Source organism: Anabrus simplex, chromosome 3 (genome assembly GCF_040414725.1).
Source record: "Anabrus simplex isolate iqAnaSimp1 chromosome 3, ASM4041472v1, whole genome shotgun sequence".
Lineage (NCBI taxonomy): Eukaryota > Metazoa > Arthropoda > Insecta > Orthoptera > Tettigoniidae > Anabrus > Anabrus simplex.
In genome coordinates, this window is record NC_090267.1 from 46043547 (window position 1) to 46067272 (window position 23726).

General features: G+C 40.3%; 1 protein-coding gene across 1 annotated transcript in view; it reads right to left on the minus strand.

Annotated features, from left to right (window-relative positions):
• LOC136866987 (nose resistant to fluoxetine protein 6) overlaps positions 1 to 23726 on the minus strand; it is a 113722-nt gene that overhangs the window by 37842 nt on the left and 52154 nt on the right. Inside the window, exons 4-6 of the mRNA XM_067144084.2 lie at positions 11173 to 11243; positions 3400 to 3593; positions 593 to 753 (exon numbers count right to left, since the gene is read on the minus strand). Of these exons, the coding sequence (XP_067000185.2) occupies positions 593 to 753; positions 3400 to 3593; positions 11173 to 11243 (426 nt within the window). The remainder of the gene's footprint in view (positions 1 to 592; positions 754 to 3399; positions 3594 to 11172; positions 11244 to 23726) is intronic.

A 23726-nucleotide genomic window follows, 5' to 3' on the forward strand; every position in this document is an offset into this window, starting at 1 on the left:
GGTGAAGTTGCTAGGGCGAGGTACTGGTCCTCCTCCCCAGTTAATCACTGACCAAAAGTCTCACGCACCAAGACACTACCCTTGAGACGATAGACGTGGGATCCCTCGATGAGTCCGGGGTAGAAACCAAACTGGGACCGTAAACTGACTAAATAAAATAAATAAATAAATAAATAAATAAATAAATAAATAAATAAATAAATAAATAAATAAATAAATAAATAAATAAATAAATAAATAATAATTACCGAGAGAGTGGCTGCGTGGTTCGACTCCCACTGTCAGCAACCCTGAAGATGGTTTATTGAACTTTCCCATTTTCACACTATACAAATTAATTAAGGCAACCTTGATTAAGTCCACGGCCGCTTCCTTCCCATTGCCGCAACAAGACCTTTCTGTGCCGGTGCGACGTAAAGCAAATTGTAAATAATAATAATAATAATAATAATAATAATAATAATAATAATAATAATAATAATAATAATAATAATAATAATAATATAATGTTTTTTAGAACTCTTGAAGTTATGAGACCGACAAACTTGTCAGGGACATAAATTGCTTTCTAAACACTTTATACTCTACCTACCGGATGAAGCGATGTATGTAGAAGGACTTGTAGTCGAAGATGTTCCGTACCACTGATCTGTTCAGAAAGTTGTACGCCAGCAGCAGTCCACTGAGAAGGAGGAAGGTATCTGCCATCATAGGAGTTAGCATTACAAGAATGTTATCCCAGCTGGCCGCGAACTGTCGGAAAGAGTACAATAATGTAATTACACTGTATAGCTCAACGTGATTACTGTGTTATATCAGTTTTAAGCATCTAGGTTCACCAGTAACAAGTAAAGGAAAATAGGAAAGAAATGGAAGGAAGAACTGAATTGGAACTTGAATTTATTGAGCCCATTTATAAAACATATATATTGAAAATAATATACAGTACCGTTACAAGAAAGATGAAGAACAAATTTAAACTAAAGAGTAAAGTATTGTTGTATGGGTCATGAGTCCATAGACTGGTTTGATGTAGCTCTCCATGTCGCCCTATCCTGTGCCCTCAGAACTACTACATCCTTCATCTGTTCTAATCTGTTAGTCATATTCATACCTTGGTCTGCCCCTGCTATTTCCACCTACACTTCCCTCTAAAACTAACTGAACAAGTTCTGGGTGCCTTGAGATGTGCCCTATCATTCTCTCTCTTCTTCTCATCAAATTTGACCAAGTTGTTCTCTTCTCACCAGTTCGATTCAGTATGTTTTAATTTGTGATTCGATCTATCCTTCTTACCCTCAGCATTCTTCTGAAACACCACATTCCAAAAGCTCCCATCCTCTTTCTTTCTGAGCTAGTTATCGTCCATGTTTTACTTTCATCCAATGCCAAGGTCCAGACGAATGTCTTCAAAAACATGTTTCTAATTCCTATATCAACGTTCGAAGTGAAAAATTTGCTTTTCTTAAGAGAGCACAACCTAGTTTGTGCTAGTTTGCATTTTATTTCCTTACTTTTACCACCATTAGTTATTTTACTACCCAACTAACAATATTCATCTACTTCCTTTAAGACTTCATTTACCAATCTAATACTGCGTACATCCCCAGACTTCATTCGGCTACATTCCTTTACATTTGCTTTGGATTTATTTATTTTTATCTTGTACTTCTTCTCCAAGACCGTGTCCATACCATTCCATACTAGACTTATGTGCATAATAACTTAATACGAGGACATACTGTGTGTTTTTTCTACTCCTTAATCCCATTTACTGTTATAGTGTCGGGCATGATGTGAGCTTAAATTATATTGCTTTTACATTTTACTGCCGGATACACTTCCTGCCACCGGACGAGTTCGCCATGCGGTTAGAGGCGCGCGGCTGTGAGCTTGCATCCGGGAGATAGTGGGTTCGAATCCCACTGTCGGCAGCCCTGAAGATGGCTTGCCGTGGTTTCCCATTTTCACGCCAGGCAAATGCTGGGGCAGTACCTTAATTAAGGCCACGGCCGCTTCCTTCCAACTCCTAGACCTTTCCTATCCTATCGCCGCCATGAGACCTATCTGTGTCGGTGCGACGTAAGGCAACTAGCAAAAAAAAAAAACTTTCTGCCACAAAACTCAGTTGAGCACTTAATAAGAATAAAAATTTGATGGGGAATAAAAATGGGTAAGAAGGTGGAATGAATCGGCTGCGGCCTATGAATAGGCACTTCCCCGGTATTTGCCTGGGAGTAAAATTGGGAAACCACACAAAATCATTCTCACGACAACCAAAGGGTGAGACACTCGCCTTCCGAATGCAGATTTTGGCTTCATAGCACAAGAAGTTATTACTGTACGTTTGGTTAAATCGTTCTTATTATTTCTACCAACACTGTATATATCATTCCCTTAGATGTTTTGCTTTTTGATCTATCATTTTTTCAAATGGTTCAAGAAAAGCATGTAATCGATTTTTCGTTTGAGACACCCCAACTTCACTTTGTAAGCCTTTCACGTTAAAATTTTCGTAAGAAGTAGATCTAGTTCAACTCAATTTGAAAAAAATTCAAAATTTAGATCATCTTCAAACGAAGTTATGGGGCGTGATCAAAAAGTGCGTTGCTGCAGCGGACATATAACATAGCGCGAGTCCTATGCGGGTATATAAGCACGGACATGTAGGTAAAGAGATTAATGTGACAGTGGTGTCGTGTGAAGTGCTTGCGTTAAATGCGGCCACGTGAACTATGGCGACGGCATTAAGAAATGGGTCCAAACAGGACTAACGTACTGTTATTCTGTTCTTGGCTGCTGAAGGACAAACTCCGGTGGACATCCATCGGAGAATGAAGACTGTGTATGGGGCGCATGTCTGTCGAAAACTAACTTTGTGCAATGGTTCACCAAGTTCCGTGCGGGTCGCGTTTCGACACAAGAGGCCAGCCTATTCCATTGCGGACAACAACAACAACAAGTGAGCGGTGGATTAGGTCGTCGCGCAGAAGGTACGCCAATTCAAGTGGGAGACACTCGTGCACCCGCCCTATAGTCCTAATCTCTCCCCATGTGATTATCACACCTTCGGTCCCCTCAGAAAGGCCTTGAAGGGTCCAAGCTTCCTGTCGGAGGAGGATGTGCAGCAGGCGGTTATGGACTTCTTCACGCAGCACGGTGTTTAACCACACGGTGAACTTGAACCTGGTGCCATCAGTGGGATGAGTGCCCCAACGTTCACGGCGATTTTTCCTGATTGGCATCCCGATTCAGCACTGTACGGCCATCGAATGGAAATTCCTTGATTGCCCCTTATACCTCCATGGGGAAAAGATTAAAACTATTTGTATTATTAAAATAGCATGAAGTTCGAAGCAGGAGACGTCAGGCATCTGCAGGTTAAATAATTCAACTTACTTGTATGACGTCCAGTTTGTTGATGAGAGGCGCCTTCGCCTCGCTCAGGTACCGCTGACCACATATCACCCATATTATGGAAATCGCCCTCAGACCATGAAGACACGGCAAGGAATCACCCTCTGTGGACGTTTCCATGATGTGCTTCATGTTAGAATGTACCGAGAAGACCAGGAAGAGTTCCCTCCGTTCTCCTGAAGATAGAGCTAATGTTTAACCAGGGAAACATAAAGAAACAGAACAAGTACCCCTAGGCAAAATACCACAGCATACCATTCATTGGAGACGTATCATACAAAATAGCCAGAACTAACTAAAGTTAAAAGTATACTAGACATTTGGGAATTCGGAAATTATTGGGAGAAGGGCCTCTAGAGAGGCTGAAGATATCGATGAGTAAACTAATTATTATACGACTTATGGATATTCGAAGACGGTGGTTGGTATCCGAATGTAGGAGGAGGTCTGCCCTCTCAGAATTCAATTGAATAATGGAGGGTATGAACATAAATATTGTGTATATAAATAGAAAAGAAACATGAGATTTGTTCTGGTGGATGATGGGAAGTTATAAAATTAAAGGACGGATTATGGGGAAGGATACAGTAAGGTGCCTTCTCTGTAATGAACATAGAGAAGAATTTCACATGCTGAAATCCTGTAAAGAAACCCTAGCGGTTGGAACGATTTTTTTGAATATCAATGAACAACATATGGTAAGGATAAAATTGGCTGTATAATTACTAGGATGATAAGCAAATAATGGTACAAGCCCATTAAGTTCGGTAAGTTACTAACTGTTATTAGAAATGTATATAGAAGAAAGCTGCAAGATCCTGTAATGCAGGTAGAGCAGACTACAGATAGATAGATGTTTGAGTTATGAATAGGTTAGTTAAGAATCTGTCAATAGTAGTAATTCGTATAGTGAGTATTATTATCATTATATTGTCGTTGTTGTTAGAACTCCATAATGTAATTAATATTGTTAAATTGCATGTTTTTCCTCGGCTACTGGTGTTCCATAGCTGTAGGATGAGACCACTCATTCAATCATTCATTACCGCATCCATTCACTCAGCCATTCATTCATTCATTCAGTTATGAGGCATCTCTCCCCAGTTACACATGCGTGCATTAATTCTATTAATTCGTTCGTTCATTCATTCATTCACCCTCCGTAGCTGCTGGTACTTCGTAGCTATAGGCCGAGCGCATTCATCCATTCACGCGTTCATTAATAAATTCATCCAGGCATTCATTTCGACTCATTCAATTAGGAATGCTCTCTCCTCAGTTGGTGATTATCCGTGACTGGTAGAGAGGTGTTTATTCATTCATGCATGCATGCATGAATACAATTCAGTTACGCAATCATTAATTCATTCATTCTTTCATTCATGCGGCCATTCACTTATTCAGTTCATTCACAGTGTCTGTTGAATGTGGAGGAGAACTTTGTACAGACTTACGGCAATAAAATAGCCAGAATCCTCAAGAAACATAATATCTTCACCACGGGAGTTGTACTGCGTGTCTGACAATGCACTTCATATGTATTACTGTATTTTCCTTAAGATTTGTCACGCCTCCCAACCACATACGGATATGCAGTCCATCAGAATTAATTTCATAGTCCTAATTTTCCCATGGCAATGTGTAAAGGAAAATGAACTTTAAATACTGTAGAAGTGCGTAAATACGTCATGGAAACACACGTTCCTGCAATTCGATACGGTAATTTTCACTTTTCTTTGCACATGGGCATAGAAGAGTGAACACAACACACATTGTTCTGATGGACTGCATGTCGATATGTGACCGGGAGGCGTGACCAATCTTAAGCAATGTAATGGATATGATACGCGGTACTGCTCCCGTAGCGACGATGCATTCATCAGCGTATCAACAATAAATGGTGATGGTGGTGATTACTGTTTCAAGAGTAAGTACTACTAGGCAGCTATCCTCTATTAATACTAATCAGAGACAAAAATGGAAGTGTCCGACACGTCTAAAATGAAGATATCAACCAAAGAAAAATAACGGCCACGAAGGGCGTAAAAACAAAATACTCCCAAGCCCTTGAATTATCTAACGGCGTTGGGATCGAAAAAGAACAAGAGTTGACCAAGGAAGGTAGGATAGGAGAGATGAAAGTGAGGAGCCTGGCAAAAGTAAATGATAGGACTCAGATAAGTGCCCCGTGGTAGGCAGCCCATGCTCCCAAGATGAGAGCTCGTGGGTCCCTTTTCAGTCAGCATTGCTAATGAAAAGCTAACGAAGGTCACAAAGTGTACGTACTGCATCTTGAAAACAAAATACTCCCTAGCCCTTGAATTATCTAACGGCGTTGGATCGAAAAAGAACAAGAGTTGACCAAGGAAGGTAGGATAGGAGAGATGAAAGTGAGGAGCCTGGCAAAAGTAAATGATAGGACTCAGATAAGTGCCCCGTGGTAGGCAGCCCATGCTCCCAAGATGAGAGCCCGTGTGTCCCTTTTCAGTCAGCATTGGTAATGAAAAGCTAACGAAGGTCTCAAAGTGTACGTACTGTATCTTGGCTCAGTCAGGGTGAGTAGATTAACAACTGCTGTAACTTCCATAAGGCTCCGTAGTCCAGAGAAACTAGTTCCATATTTCAACACCACGCGCCTCACAGATCGTTTGGTCTGAGCGAGTAGCAGTTGAAAGCAATATTGTGTAGGCATGACGCACTGCATAATACTGTATGCGTGTGAATTACTCTAAGTGTTTATGTTAAATACAGTGAGCATCATGGCAGATTCTTTGGGCCATGGTGTAAATCTGAGTATAGTAAAGAGTACGGTAGGCAAACCAATCCTAAAATGTTTCTGAAGATCAATGCCAAGTTGGCAATGAAGCTTTTTAGCAGTCTGGCGTTTTATAGACAGATTGGTGTGCATGCTGTCGAAAACAGAGAAGTACCTGAACTATTTACAACATCTTCGATGCTTTCGATTTGAAATTGCCAATTGAGTGGGCTCAAAAATGATGATAAACGTAAAAACACTGTGGAAAAGTTCCACGAAGTTATCCAACGTAGTGATAACTCTATGAGTCGAGTCGCCATCGAGAGCACCTAGTAGGTTTGGCTGACTTTCTTAGGTTCTATACGGGGCTTAATCAGTGACAACCAACCCACTTCTATTTTCTTCATCTCCTTCTGTGTCGGCCTATATGGGCATAGCGTTGCAAGGATGCGGATATCCGCGAAGTTAGTGACTTGGCGGATGCAAACTGTATGGCAGTGCAGATAATTTTGTTGATAATTTCTAAATAATTATGCTTATTGATTTTCACTCAGGTACAGTGATACTGTAGAAATCTCGACAAGTCAGTCTTTCATACAATTCAAGCAGATATTTTTAATTGTGGTGGCGCGATCCTTGACACTGGTATGATAACATGGTGATATACAAAGAGCCAGGAGTCCATGAAGCCGTAAATATGACCTAAGCCTAATTGAGTTCTGCCTGCAATTAGTGGAAGGAAGGAAGGAAGGAAGGAAGGAAGGAAGGAAGGAAGGAAGGAATGTTTCGAAAGAGAAGCACTCGATATAGTGTTGCCGCAAGAGGAGGTCCCTCATAAACCTGTGACTGTAGGGAGCTGCTGCCAGGTATCAGGTATCAGGTATCAGATCTATCCGTTTCAATACCTTGGGTGAAATATACTCAAATAGTTGCAATATCTGCGGATAACCATTCGAGGATTCGGACGAAGGAAAAATGAAATGGCCGGGAGTGTCCGAAGACAAGTTTGGCTCGCCAGGTGCAAGTCTATTTATTTGACGCCCGTAGGTGACCCGAACGTCGTGACGAGGATGAAATGATGATAGAAGACAACACATACACCCAGCCCCCGTGCCAGAGAAGTTAACCAATTATGGTTAAAATTTCCGACCCTGCCGGGAATAGAACCCGGGATCCCTGCGACCAAAAGCTAGCACGCTAACCATTTAGCCATGGAGGCGGACTCGGACGAAGGAGTGCCGATGCGGATAATATTTTGTATATCAGCTCAGGGCTCTACCTATATGGGCTACGTATCATGAAAGGAATTTGATCTTAGTTTACTGTTATTGACCACAAGCTGTCTTCACGAGGAAGATGAGATGAATGGCACGGGATAAAATACGGTGAAGTAGGGAGGTAAAGAGAAATGTTCATGAACAGCTGAGGGAAACTATTTCACTGGCATATATTAAACCAAGCTCACTCCCATAGATCTGCCAGTTATTGATGGGAGTTCAGCTAGAGTGGGCGATATTTATGTGTCCCCTTTGTTACGGGGTTTCCCGTGGAACACAGAGGTGAAAGAAGGTGGCGGGGTGAATGGGTCTAACTTCAATGTCAAGAGTTGAATTTAAAACTTAAACTGAAGGTTATATTTTTTGAACTTCAAACAAATTTTTCATGCTAATATTACAGGTAAAAGTAGCAATCATAAAACAAGATGGTGAAAAATCCAAGATTCAGAATCTTAACACTTTGGGCTTTAAGCTCCTAGCTTTACATTTCCTGAGCTACTAGCTCAAATTTACAAAAGAGCACAAGTTTATACAAGGGCAGAAATCACATTTTTCAAAGAACATTTGCTCCCAAAATTACAACCTCTAGCCTTTCAAAGGCACTCTTTACAATTACAAAATTTGAAGAAGAGCTAACAGGCTCTCAGTTTCTTACTGCCTACTTAAGGCAACATCAACTTACAAACACTGGCCTCTCAAGGCACAACTTGCGATATGAAAACTGATTTATACAGGGGTATTTAATACCCAACCTACGGAGGCCTTCATAGGAAAGGAACAGATTAAATAACTGGCCCAAACACAAAATGAATGGAGGCGTACCCTGCACTCCAAGATAATAAACACTAAAAACCTAAAGGGCTCTAGGCCGATGAAACAGGGGCTATTCCCAAACTACTAAGCGGACTCGTATAGAAATTACATTACCACGTTACAGAATGTAAAACAGTTATGAAACGTAGTCACCTCAAACCAAGATGAAGGGGAGCTCGAGAGGGTACATCAACTCTATCCCCGGTTTAGAGTTAAAGATTTATGAAGTTTTTACATTTGCCGGCAGAAAGTTACATTTTTAGAAAAGAAGGTTACATACAGTAGTTAACGATTCGGACCTTTCCCCCGGGTTAAACTGCGGATGTAGCTCCAACAAGAAAGATGGAATTATGTGGCCATACCTGGTAGCAGTTCTAGCTGCCGACGAAAAGGCCGCCCGCCACCTGCTTAACACACACACTCAGATATATGTCGGTTAATTGGCCAAGAGACGTGAAAAGCCGCAGTTTATAAATCCTCAGGGAAGGTTCGAGATCATTCAAGATGAATAAGGACACGCCCTCTCGAATTTATTGGTTAAACACAAAGTGAAGAAGGAATGCGGGACTGGTTGGAAATTAATTACAAAAATTAGGGATTGGCTAGATTCAAAACTGGCGGAAATAGAAAGGAAATATTGCCAACCCAGAAATAAATGATCATCAATCAATAAAAAAACTTATGAATACAAAACTTCTTTGAATTATAAGTTCTTACACCTCGCACCAGGGTGCATGATCATAGTTTCTGTAGTGTCATCTGTGGGAGAATGTCCCAAATTCTTGATGAATTGCAAACAAAACACTGATGAATTCAGTCAGTGTGGCCAACTGCACAATAACAAAATTACTCGATATTTTAGTGGTGACATCTTCTGATTAAAATTCCAAGTAGGTGTAGTTGCAATTTCACTGCCTTACCAATAGAGGAGTTCTTTAGGCGCTGAATTTGATTGCGCGGCGTTGGGGTGTACCTCCCGGTACACCCTTGATTCCCAGAACTGCAAGCAAAATTGTACCGAGCGACGAGTGTGTATGAAATCGTTAGAATACGATTCTGAAACTCAGGATGTCCTGCCAAATTACGGATGTTTGATAGTAGTGAGTCTAAAAGTCTCAAATATCCTTTGTTAACCTTCTATGTCGTTCTGAAACGTGCAGACGCTACAATGAAAGAAAAACAAAAAAGGAGGAGATCCGGTGTGGGGTGATATACTTTCATACTGTGTGGATATGACCTATGAAATTCAAATGTTTCGAAATTTGTGTTCCATGCGTGATGGCATCAACGCGTATAAGGCGCGACTGGCGTCCTGCGTGATGCCTGTGACCTTGACTGCCCTGTCTGCGGCGAACCAAAATGCAGCCACCATTTTCAAACATACAGAACCTGGCTTCGTCCGAAAACACTCTCTGCTGCTCGTGAGGAACGAAGTATGTAGGCAGTGCAACGGGTGTGTACAGAATGGTTCGCAGAAGGGCGTAGAACACGAGGAGATGGGTCTGGTCCCACCACCCATACCACCACACGAGAAGATCGACACCTCACCCAAATGATATTGCAGGACATTGCAGCTCAGGGATTGACAAGGAAGATGGAAGGAAGGGGCCGTGGCCTTAAGTTAGGTACCATCCTGGCATTTGCCTGGAGAAGAAGTGGAAAACCACGGAAAACCACTTCCAGGATGGCTGAGGTGGGAATCGAACCCACCTCTACTCAGTTGATCTCCCGAGGTTGAGTGGATCCCGTTCCAGCCCTCGTACCACTTTTCGAATTTCGTGGACGAGCCGGAAATCGAACCCGGGCCTCCGGGGTTGGCAGCTAATCACACTAACCACTACACCAGAGAGGCAGACTATTATTTATTTATTCCTAAAATTATTAAATTAGCAGTGTGCCCTTCTCTACCACTAGGAGCACTAACGTTAGTCAATGCAGAGTTTCACTTAAGCCCTTATAACTACATTCGATGTGGACATGTATCGAAAAATAAAAAAACGCCTGAGGGTATTGAACCCAGGAACACATTACAGAAAGGAGCATATAAATAACTTGGGTACGATTTGAATCAAGAAGAGTAAAGAAACATGCGATTTTAAGCTGTTTTTCCGGAAAGGCTTTTAGGCCGGAAGTGATTTTTGAAATTTGTTTTTCAAGTTTGATAGAGCTATCAAACACTCACAATTTGAAACGTTTACGGGCCCTTCACCTCTTCCACTTTCGGCACAATTGAGGGGATTGCTTAATTTTACTTTTTTTCGTAGTGAGGGGACGCCTGCTAAATAATGCTTTTCAGCCACACCTTAAGACGCATTTGACCACAACAAACGGCAACTTCATTGTAAATATGTCCGGCTCCATGGCTAGATGTTTATCGTGCTGGCCTTTGGTCACAGGGGTCCCGGGTTCGATTCTCGGCAGGGCCGGGAATTTTAACCATAATTGGTTAATTTCGTTGGCAGGGGGCGGGGTGTATGTGTCGTCTTCATCATCATTTCATCCTCATCATGACGCGCAGGTCACCTACGGGAGCCAATTCAAAAGACCTGCACCTGGTGACCCGATCTTGTCCTCGGACACTCCCGGCACTAAAAGTCATACGCCATTTCATTTTCATTGCAAATATGCGGACGCTGCGATTGCGCGGAATAACACAAGGAAAGAGTGAAGGTATCGTTTGTGTTAGGGGCACACTGGTGACTGTGTTATACTGCTAACCTGTTCTTCATTTCGTATTCGGAGAATTGACTTCAGTTTCACACGCTTTGATATTATTTTGTAAAAACTGCAAGGATTATAGATGATTATGTGATATCCATAACACACATGTGCATTTCATATCCATTACACTTCTTTCAACGAGAATTACAATCTCTCTAAATAGATGGATTCACTGGTGACGTGACTTACCATGATCCTGGGTCTTCAAATCGTAGGCGGTGCTCAGTATGACTAGAAGTAGAGCTAAGAGCAGAAATGTTCTGAAAGAATAGAAAATAACATCAGCATTAGATACTATACTTTAGAGATAATCTCATACGAGCTGAAATATTAAATGACAGAAATGTCGGGCTGAATGACTCAGACGGTTGAGATGCTGTCCTTCTACCCCTACGTGGCACGTTCGATCCTGGCTCAGTCTGGTGATATTTCAAGGTGCTCAAATACGTCAGCTTCGTGTCGGTAGATTTACTGGCACGTAAAAAAAGTAAAAAAAATCTCTGCCGTACTTTCTCCATAAATTAGCAACAATTCAAAGTACTCTTCATAGCAATGCATCGTGAGGAAATGAATAAGTGCTGTGATGTGACCTGGTAGGTGTGGATTATTATTTGTGTGCGCTGGATTCGATAGGTTGTGGTTTAGAATCCCATGCTGCCTGACCTGAAAACGGTTTTCCTCGGTTTTCCATTCTCATCACCAGGCGAATGCCGGGACGGTACCTTAATTATAGACAAAGGCCAATTTCCTTCCCGATCCTTCCCCCACCCATCCTTAGGATGTCAGATCAGAGCGCACCCCTTAAAACCAATAGCAAAAAATGATTACTATTGTATACGTCCGCCTCTGTGGTGTAGTGGTTAGTGTGATTAGCTGCCACCCCCGGAGGCCCGGGTTCGATTCCCGGCTCTGCCACGAAATTTGAAAAGTGGTACGAGGGCTGGAACGGGGTCAACTCAGCCTCGGGAGGTCAACTGAGTAGAAGTGGGTTCGATTCCCACCTCAGCCATCCTGGAAGTGGTTTTCAGAGGTTTCCCATTTCTCCTCCAGCAAATGCCGGGATGGTACTTAACATAAGGCCGCGGCCGCTTCCTTCCCTCCTCTTTGCCTATCCATTCCAATCTTTCCATCCCCCCGCAAGACTCCTGTTCAGCATAGCAGGTGAGACCACCCGGGAGAGGTATTGGTCATCCTCCCCAGTTGTATCCCACGACCCAGAGTCTGAAGCTCCAGGACACTGCTCTTGAGGCAGTAGAGTTGGGATTTCACGCTGAGTCCGAGGAAAAACGACCCTGGAGAGCAAATAGATAAAGAAGAAGAAGAATCACTCATTATACCATCAATTCTCACTGTGGTCCGACTCTCAACATAAGTGAATGTTGCTGTAATAATCTACTCTAGATTCTATAATCCCTATGTCGAACGTCTCATGATTAAAAATAATAATTGATCACGGCTTTTCTCCGGACACTATACGTATTCGAGAATTTAAGTTATGCGGCAATATAGGATTTGTCCCTTCGCTTCATTATCACAATGCACATCACTTCCCACCACGTGCCCTTGACATTAGACAGAATATACAGGCGATAATGTTTATATCTCTAATCAGTTGTGAATATTAAGAAGTTTACTGGATGACATAACACCAGAGATTTCAAAGAAAGTATTAACGGGCACTTACGGAACAGCATTTAATTATCCATTGACAGTTTTCAAACACTGAAGCCTATGGAAATGGCAACTTCAAATGCAAATTTGACACATTGATGTTATGTCTCTTCACGACAATATGTCTTGTGATTATCCCAAACAGGCTGTGGCTATTTCTTGACATTGATTCTTCAGCCCGCCGATTGGTTGGATAATCAATAGTTCCACCATCAGCTGTCATAGATGGCCTATCCGGGAAATGTGGAGTGAGTTAGTTTTCCCGTTGCTTTCCTCACCTACCCGAAAGTTGCTATTATATACCAGTCTGTTAAGCCCACTGAAATGCACATATTAGCAGACCCTTTGGGTGACTCTTTCACACTACAAGCGTCGGATGCATAGGGATTTCCATTATTAACATCGCTCATACCTCAGTCACATTCTTATTGTCAAAGCCAAGGGTGATATTGAGACAGATCAATGAAAGTAGCAAATTGTTCCAGATATACCAGAAGATATAGTGATGGTGCTTGTTGTTTTAAGAGGAAATACAACCGAGATATCATCCTCTTGGGAATTGACCAGTAGATTATATCATTACTAATTTCCAATTCAAAAATATATTAGGAAGGTACAGGAGTTCCTGGAAATTTTAACACACACCAACATCTGATATGCTGTGAATTATGATATATCACTAAGCCTAGGATTGAGCAAATGAAGTTTACCTGCAGACATATAAGGGTAGAAAATCCTCAGGTCTATAAAGCTAGGCAAGAGTACGTGGATATAATTAGTGAGGATTTCCAAGGAATAGACTAAGCAGATTCTGAATATACAGAGAAGAAGGGTAGGTTTCATACAGGGATGCTGTAATAGAAACAGCAAGGGAATGTCTTAGGAACAACAGTAAGTAAAGATAATAGAAATCAAACATCTTGCTGGAATTATGAAGTTAGGGCAGTTTGTAGATGCAAAAGAATGCATATCATAATTTGCTGCAAACAACAACGGATGTACCTGGATAGTCAATCGTCATCAGATGAAAGAAAAAAAAAGCGAGAAACCTTTGTATCGTCCAAGAAATCAAGGAAAGTTTGATAATAACCTGGAAAATCTTGATGAAGCGGCGGGGAAAATTTCTGTACTCTATTAAAGAATCTATGAAATGGAGAGAAAGAGGAAATGAATTGTGGACTGGATAAGTCAGATCATAGGGAATCACTGGACAGAAATATGGAATGTTGCGAAAATCTCAACATAAAGAGAAAGCTTTCTGATGGAATTCGAACTGCGGAACTCTAGGAGAGAACAACGATGATAGGGAAACTACATTTGAAGGCGCTGGAAAAAACGGTACATGAACTACATCATTATATAGAAGCTGGAATAGAATTAAACTTGAAGTGGTGAGATATGTTGTAAACGCAGAATTAAAATGAGTTCATAAAGTTAAAGGATTGCGTCGAATATGCGTAAAGTACCTTCTGATTTCATGATACACCTACCTGTAAGCAAAAGAACACAAAGGATTAATCAATATAAAAACCACGGTGTTGTAATAATTTTGAAAGGACGATACGATTAATGGTGGAGAATAAGTTAGATGAAAACCAGAGTGGTTTCGGATCACAGGGCCAGATTTCCTGCATGACTGGACTACGTCCACTGGTGGCCATTTTGTGGATTAATGCAATCTGGGACTAACAAGAATTCGAATTATTCACTGATATAGCAAACTTGTTTGCCACTTCACAGAGGGCGGTGCCTTTCTTGGAGGTAATTCTTGCACAAAACAAGAGTGCGGGGCGGTTATTATTAACATTGTCAGCTGTCATGCAAGAGTCCCCATGTGGAATTCAACGAAGGATATCTGCAGCTAAGAAGAGGAACATGATGGACCTCTTGCCTTACATACAGTACTTCTAATTCAATCATCAATCCTTCAAATATCTCCCATTTTCCAGCTGATATCGTAAACAACGCAGAAGATCGCATTTATGAATCTGTGTACACTGATTTAGTTGAATTGTGCTGAAATGGTTATGTGGAGAAAATATCAAAAAATCTCTATTTTGTATTAAATTATGTTACAAGCACTAATGATGGACTAAAAGTGATGTAACTTGAACATTTCAATACCTTGATTAAATAATTTCTGATTCATCCAATAAATTAAAATTCACATCCGGTGTGAACCAAGTCCATTTGTTTTTAAATAAAGTGAAATTGTTCACCAAGGTTAACAACTTGCCATTTCGTATGTATGCCAACATTCAAGTTTGAAAATACCCTAGGGATTAAGCATTTTCTAAAATTAAATTTCCATGAATTAATTATGGGACAGAAATTTTAGGACCCAATTTCTATAAATTATTCCAAACGGACTTGGTTGTGAATCCTCCATTCCAGGTACCAAGGAAAAATATTCTAGCCGTACTGGAGGTTTATGAAATCATGCTAAATTATTATAGGCAGTCAAAGGCTGCTCTTTTGACAATTGGGCCTGTACCGGGCGGTACACCTCCGCTCCGCTAATTCAAACATTGCGCCAGTTGAAACTCCTCTACTGGAGGAAGCCTGAACTTTAACGACCATGTTAATTCTAAAGTTTCTCAGAAGATGTCTCTACTGTAAATTTTGAAGAGTTCTGAACTGTGTCTTTTTAGATTTATATTTGTTTTCTCTGTAGTGAGAAGTGTGAACATTCTCTTCTAGATGGCACCACTTAAGAACTACAATTGCGCACCCTGGTGCGAAGTGAAGGAACTGTTTTTTGAGAAATTTTGTGTTCATAAGTTTGTCCTTTGTTAAATTTCCTTCAGTCATTTTTTGGGTTGGTAGTATAACTCTTCTCTTTCCGCTTGTTTTGAATTTAGCCAATCCCGAATTTCTTTAATTAATTTTCAACCAATAATTTGTGTCTTCTCCGATATGGATATGTTGCTTGATCCTAGCCAATAAAGTTGAGGGTTTTCTGGTCTCGGGGCCACTTCCGTAACATCTTTCCTAGTGTGATTATATAGCAGGGGGCGGGAAGCGCCCCTTTCTTCAGGCGGCAGTTCATCCATCAGGTGATGGCCTTTTAATAACTTCTTTGTTTGCTAGCTCAGCAGCTTAACCCTCGGGGCGGGTTCGAAACATTCCTCATGTAACCTATATTTAAAATGTAAAAGACAATTGGTATAAATTCTGTCTCTTTAACTACAAATTGGGATAGAGAGTGCCTAACCCTCTCGAGCTCCCATTCATTTTGTTTTGAGGTGACTACGTTTTTATAACAGTTTCCCTTCTACATGTAATGTCATAACATTTTTCAATCGTGTCACCTCCGTAGTATGGGATTAGCCCTTGCATAAGTGGCCTAGGGCCAAATTAGGTTTTAATAAAGTGTATTGGGAGTGCTGAGTATGCCTCCACTCAAGTTGGTATTTTGGGGCCATGTCATTGTCCTGTTTCTTTAATGAATAGGCCTCAGTAGGTTGGGTATTTTTACCCCTGTTTTTAGGTGTCCGGAGGACAGCTTGAAGGTGGAGTTTGGTGTGGACGTTGATGGGCTTGAACTTTGAGAGCGGGTTGCTCTTTCTTAAATTTGGGTTCTGTGTGCCTCGAGGAGGCTTTGCTGGGTAATTGGGAGCTAGTGCTCCTTGGTATGATTGGGGTTTTCTGCCCCTTTGTTGAACCTTATACATAAGTAAAGTTGGGCTCTTTGCTCAAGGATTGTGTGTCTGGGGGCTCGAAGCCCAAAACCATTGACAAATTGTAATTGTACATTCTTAATTTGTTGATATACAACTGAGTTCCTGTTATACTTGTTATTTCTTGATCTCGAAAAGAAAATATAACCTTTGTTAAATTTTAAATTAACTTTAATTTTCGTAAGTTGAGACCTGTTCATCCCAGCACCTTCTTTCACCTCTAACTACCACGGAGACCTCCGTAACAGGGCCAAAGTAAGAACTGAAGTAAGAATGAGTTCTTGATTGGAAGTACATTAGTTGTGAATTTTCGTCTTTTATTTTTCCTTTCTTTTATACAGTGTACATGGACCATTTACGAATACGAGGTGGCCTCCTAGCGCTCTACATTTCACTTATAAGTGTCCCACACGCACTAATAATGATTGGGATGTCTAATAACTGATTTTCACATTGGATATTGCAGCATTCAGGTTATTTACGTCTGAATATTGAAATATTATTATTATTATTGCATACTAATGTACATAAATGAAGTTAAAAGGAAAATTCGCACCTATATAGTTACTCTTTGCTATAGTCCACGATCGATCTTTCTCGTTTAGGACACATGGTTATATGGTATCTGTCACAGTGGTTATTACACAATGCACATACACATTCATTGTTTGGTTCATGAAACTTTTTGTTTTTATAAATTTTATGGTGAAAACCATGAACTGCCAATCTTGTAATTACATTTCTAAGTTCTTGATTTTCTTTTACCCATCTCCTGTCGATCATTGCATCTGTGCTATAGAAGTCTAGAGGGATTTCTTCGCGCTTCTTCTCTCTTGTCTGGATCAGTTTTGTCTCTTGCTCAGTAGATGGCAGAGATAGTTTGTAACGTAACTCCTCGATGTAGAAGGTTTCTCTTGCCAATTCGTAAACAAGCCTGGAAGGTGTTGTTCTTGCCACTCCATGTGTTCTTTTCAGATATCGGGCTTTTACTTTCTCCATTGAGTTTAGGTCTGTAAAAGATAGGTTTTCCCATATCAATTCTAATCCGTAGGTCAGCATTGGCGATATTTTGGCATTAAATAAGATCATAGCCGTCTGGAGGGATAGACTGGTTATGTTCTTTATGTCATATATTCCTCTTATAGCAGCTGTTATTCTTTCCTTTACGTGTATCCTGAATGAATTGCGCGTTGTTTGTAGGGTGATTCCTAGATATTTATAGTAGTTTACTGTCTGAAGTTCTTTCCCTCCTAAAGTCATTTTATCCTCTGTTGCTAATCTTCCACCTTTCCGGAACACCATGTATTTGGTTTTGTTACTATTTATACTGAAGGCATTTTCTTCTGCCCAGTTATGTAAGTCGTTTAGTGCTTCTTGTAATTCAAGTCTGTTTGAGGAACATATGACCATGTCGTCTGCATACATATATAAAGATAATGAATTCGATTTTTCTAAGATCTTCACGATATCTGCGGTGGCGATGTTGAATAGGGTGGGGCTGATGGGATCCCCCTGTAGAACCCCATTTGTCTGCAGGATCTCTCTTGAAGTTGTTATTCCGTCCTTTATTTGTATTATGTTGTAGGTCAGTATATTTCTTATGGCTGTTGTAAATTCATTTCCTCCGTTTGTCCTGGATTCCATTTTTGCTACGAGTTTTGTCCTATTCAACAAATCAAAGGCTTTTGTGTAGTCGATGAAGACGGTTCTGAATTTGCCTTTTGGATGTCTCAGCGCTTGGTCAATGTCATTAAGAAGATTACATACGGCCTGTAAGGTGGACCTTCCTTCTCTAAAGCCAAATTGTTGGTCTGGAATCGAAGGATCTATTGTCTCCGTGAGACGTTTGTTGAGTAACTTTGTATAGATTTTAAATATGTTATTTTCAAGTGCTATACCACAGTAAGAATTCGGATTATTTGTATCCCCTGATCTCTTGTATAGGACTTTGATTGTCGACTTTCATCAACTATCTGGAATTTCTCCTGAGCTGAGGCATTTATTGAATAACTTTGTCCATATTTCCATTAACACTCCTGTTGATTCCTTTAACATCTCATTATAAATACCGTCTGGTCCTGCTGCCTTTTTGTTTTCTGTGTTTTTGATTATTGTTTCAACCTCTTCTGTTGTAATTTGGGAGGTCTTTTCCTCCTCATTCGGTGTCCTACTATCATGTGATTTGTTTGTCTATCTTTTATTTAAAATTCGAGAGAAGTGGCATTCCCAACTTTCCATTTGGATTTCATCTGATGTTCTGGTGACCTTTCTTCTAAGTGCTATGTAGGGGTCCTTGCGTGCTTCATCTGCTTCCCTTAGTGCTTCTTTTTCTATAAATTGTGATTTTTTGCTTTTCAAGAGCATCTTGTATGCCTTTCTCTTCCTAGCATATTCCTCTAGGTCATCTTTTACATTTTTGAGTCTTGTTTAGGGCATCTAACGTTTCTCTTCGGTGTTGGTAGCACTCAATGTCAAACCATGGTTTCGATTTCCTTATTTTGGCTGGTACCGTTGCTGCAATTATAGCATCTTGAATGGTAGTCATGGTGAGATTGATATCATGGTCTCTTAGGTGTCGCTTCGTGCTTTCTATAGCTTGTGTATTGTTTAGTATTTCTAAGTTTATTTCCTTGTTGTTTTATGTGAGTCAGGAAGTGTCTTTTCATCTATGTTTCTTACTAGTAGAAATCCGGTATGTATGGGGATATGTTTCGTGAGCGGTGTGTTTAGGGTATTCCATTTCCTTTTTTGGTTTTTAACTATGATCTTCTTTCCTCTATAAAAACTAAGTCTATTGTGCTTGTTCCATTGTACGCTATATAGGTTATATCTTCGGCCTTATTGATGAGTTTAAAACCTTCCTCCTGTAGAATATTCAGTATAGTTGTTGTTTTGTTATTTGGTTTGTCAATTCTGCAGTTGAAATCTCTTGCAATAATTACGTTTTCTTCTGTTCTCACTTGTGATATAGCCCCTAATACCTGCGCCGCTGTATCTTCCATTGACGTGCCATATGTAATATACATCCCCACTACTGTAATGTCCGTGGATTTTACGATTGTCATGTTTTCTTCCTTTACTATCTCTTTAATTTTTCCTATGGTGTGTTTGAACATAAGGGATACACCTCCCTCCGGTCTGCCTAAAGCTTTTGGTTTAGCATAAGAGTGTGCTGTGTAGTATCCTGTGATGCCAAAAGGCTCCGTTAAAAAAGTTTCTGTAGCTATTATTACATCTTGTCCTATCCAAATATCATCTGGTGCTGTATTAACAATACTCTTTAACCCTTCCACATTCCAAAGTAGTATATTGAAATATAACAACCGGACGGCCGCTTGCTAAATGTTGCTCAGCGCTACCCGTCTAATGCGCCCCTTTGCGTTAGTAAGCCTCGTTTTCAAACACTCAGTAGTAGGCTGGTATTTGGTATAGTTGCTGTCAACATATCGACAATGGCTGGTGTGTTCAGCAATACCGAATACACAGACATAATGCTAATCTATGAAGAATCTGGTCATAATGCTCGTAGACTATGCGAAGTACAGTAGTTTCCAATTAGTCACCTGCCTTTTATACACATATTTCGCCGAAAAGAGTTGCAATTACGAGCTAATGGATCGTTCAAGGCACGATCCACATACAAGCAAATTTTTGGTCCAGTAGATTCACATGTCTGTACGTGTATAAATTAATGAGTTATTTTAATTTAATTTCTACATATTTGCTGTGTTTACAAATGCACCCTGTTAAAGAACGTGTGTATGTCAATGACTGCTATTTGTTTCACATCCTAAATACAGCACGTTGTAGCGCTCCTTAGTAAACCAGCGAACAGGCATCCCATTCATCACTAGTGCGTGCGGGACACTTATAGGTAGAAAGTACGGCGCTGGACTGGTACTGTATATACTGTCAATTGGCAGGGAGGGATTCGGTTAGGTTGAAATGTAGTAAACAGTTTGGCCTATGCCGATGACTTGGTCGTAATGGAAGATTGTACGGAAAGACTGCAGTGTAAATTCCTGGAGACTGAAAGGTGTAGCAGCGACTATGATAAAATTAGCAATTGTAAGACTGTAGGGATCTCAGTAGGGAATAAACCTAAGAGTATTGGATGCCGAGTAGGAAATATGAACCTATAACAGGTATATCATCTCAAATAGGGAGTGTAATGGTAATACACTAAGCTAAATTGATTCAAGGTGCCATACAGTGAGCTCTCAGTTGCGATAAACGATATTGTGTGAGAAAAATTTCAGCTAACGGACGAAACTTTATATTGATCTATTTTCAGTCATTATTTACTGTACGGAAGTGAAATCTTGGTGGACTCAAAATATCTTGTCCGTACGTTGGTAGTAACGGGCATCAAAATAGCAAGAATGATTACAGGTACAAATAGGCGGATGGTGAGGTAATATGGGGCAATCGGGGAGGATGAGTTACCAAAGAGTATAATAAATTCGGACACAGAGGGTGAGAGGAGTAGAGGGGAATCAGGGCGACTCAGTTTTTCTATTTATTAATAAGAGGGGTGTAATTAAACGAGCCTACATGCCTAGTTAGAAATAGCGGATTGTGCAGACGCCTAGTTAATTCACAGCGGCCTGCAGACTGAAGCTATTCTATACACAGAAGGTACAGATGGTGTGGTGTTTTAAACGAGTTTCCACTGTTTTTGATGGCGTTTCCACTACGTCACCGCAAAGTCCCTTACATACGGTATCGTCACCGAAAGTAGTAGATCGCGTGAGATCTCTGAGGTTAAGCAACATTGGGCGTGGTCAAGATTTGGAAGGGTTGCCACGCTCTGTTGGTGGTGGGGTAAGGGAATGGAGGGTTAGAAAGGAACTGGCCACCCTACCGTATGTAAACTCCGGCTCAGGCACACCTCTGCGGAGGTTCGGACCTGCCTTCGGGCAGAATACACACTTAGCTTATGAGTGGAATGGAAGAATGCATCGTATGTACCCCCTACTACTAAGAGGGGAACAACGAATCAATCTGTACTCGTTCTCTCGTCTTCTAAGTCCAAACATTTTCCACGAATCTATGCTTTTCCTTCAAGGGAAGAAATTCAAAAATATTTTATTCCTTTTGTTATTTTTCTTTCTGATGCTTTTCCCATTTCATTGAGGTCCGCATATGCGTGGATTTGGCCGAGCTTCACGGTCGGATAAACTTCTTAACGCTAACACTATGTGGAGGGTTGTAATCACCACTGTGTGTTTCTGTGGTGGTTGGAAGTGTGGTGTGTTGAATGTTTATGAACATAAATGTATTAAGACGAACACAGTCCCCGAGCCAGAGCGATTAACAATACACAGATATCATCGGTCCGTTTGGGAATCGAACCCACTGCCCACTGAAGCGGAGGTTAGTACGCTGACGATTCAGACATGTATCCAGACCAAACTTCTTTCAGTTTATCCCAGTATTGTTAGGGTCCCTGCAATCACACTGCTCCTTTCGTTGCTGTTTTTGATGTTGTTGTTGTTGTTTTCTGTTTTCAAGTTGCTTCACTTTGCACCGACACAGATAGGTCTGATTGCAACGATGGGATACGAAAGGGCTAGGAATGGGAAGGAAGCGGCCGTAACTTTAAGATCACAGCTTCGCGCCCCAAACCGCATGACCAATTCGCTCGCTCTTTCGGGTTCCGCTGGAGTCTAAGTCTAAATCTCTTCTAACACCAGATGATTTCACAGGAGAAATTCCAACCCAGTGTCTACTGAGATTAGAATCTCTGCGTGGAGGTAAACAGTCAGCAACGAAGCCGGTACGCTACTCACGCTCTCCCCCGTCAGACAAGTCAATACAATCCTTAAAATGTGTAGAGGAAGCTATAGATACTTAGGTCATTACCACATTTATAACAGAAACGTGTGTACCTTATCGCGATTCACAATGAACTGATATCTGAAGCAAGAAATTGACTTTTTAAATATGCTACGTAATAAATTTTGATTGAATTAAACAAGAGCAACAATGTGCATAACATTTTATTATTTATTTCTTGAATATTTTAACAATTATTACGTTAATATTTAGTAACATACTTTCAAGTTCAATATAGATTTATTGAAGGACTGCTTTCGAAAAAAAGTGTTGATATTTGATTCCTTGGAATTTCGGCCCAGTGGTGCGATCATAACTCCGCTCAATCATTTGTAAATCTTGGACCTTTACCTATAAAATAACACCTCGTTTATTTATATTTATTTGTACAATCTTGTAAATAGTGTGGGTGATGACAGTGAGTTACTTGCTAGAGTGAATTTTAACGTAAAAAGTCTAATTTACGGATAAGAACTACGTTTTATTGTGAACACTCTAAAACAGCAAGCCACAAAGTTCTCCAATAGTCAGAATGCGTAATCTTTTTTAACAAAATTGCTGCATGTAATCCGATAATTGATTTGACATTGACTCTTTGAGAATTCATGCATCATGTGGAAAATTCATTTTCACACAGATAACATTTTCTGAGGGAAATCAAGTATTGTATCATCTAGTAGTTAGTGTAAATAAAAATCGGATAGGCCAATAACAGGTTTTTGTTAAAATATTATATTAGAGAAATTATATTTCTCTATAATAATATTTATGCCCAATTTACTAAATTTGTTGTATTCTCACGTTTCTTTTTTTCCTCTTTCCCTTACTTTTTCATATTTTGAATACTATTTTCTTGGCTGTTTTTACAAATTCTGTTCTTTATAATATGTATTATGGTTAGTAAAATACACCTATAAATACAAAATGTCTCTGTTGGTGGCATATGTTTAAATAAATAAATGAATAAGTAATAAACAAATAAATAACTATCGTATATACTGAGAAAATAGATGGAAAATGATTGCCAAGAAATGTCTTACGTGACTTTGTGCCAGAACCTCCTACGGTCAGGTACGGAAGGATGAATTTTTCATCGAAGATATTTTCCTCAAGGATGCCGGTCGTTTTGTGTCCTTCCAGAAAGTCAACATTTAAAAAAAAATACATTTTGATCTGTGGGAAACGTTTTAGTTCTGATACAGTTAAGGTGTTATGGGCATGTTTGACGGGTGGTCGGATGGCCACAGTGATTGCTTAAGTCATCGCCACCTAGTAAAGTCAAGAGACGCGCCGCGACGTCCCTCTGAAGTAAAATCTGAGAACAAGCAACTGGTGACATGTGGAGACGCCTGCTAAAGTAACATTATAAGGTATGAAAATTAGTGTAATACACTAATAAGTTATAATGCTAACGTATTTAACCAAGGCGCAAGTGTCTAATACACGCACAACGGTCCTACAGAGAGATTTGCATAACTATTAGCGATCTCAACTATCAGAATCCTTAAAATTATAGCAACTCATCGACATAACTGTAGAGTGGCTAGGTGATAT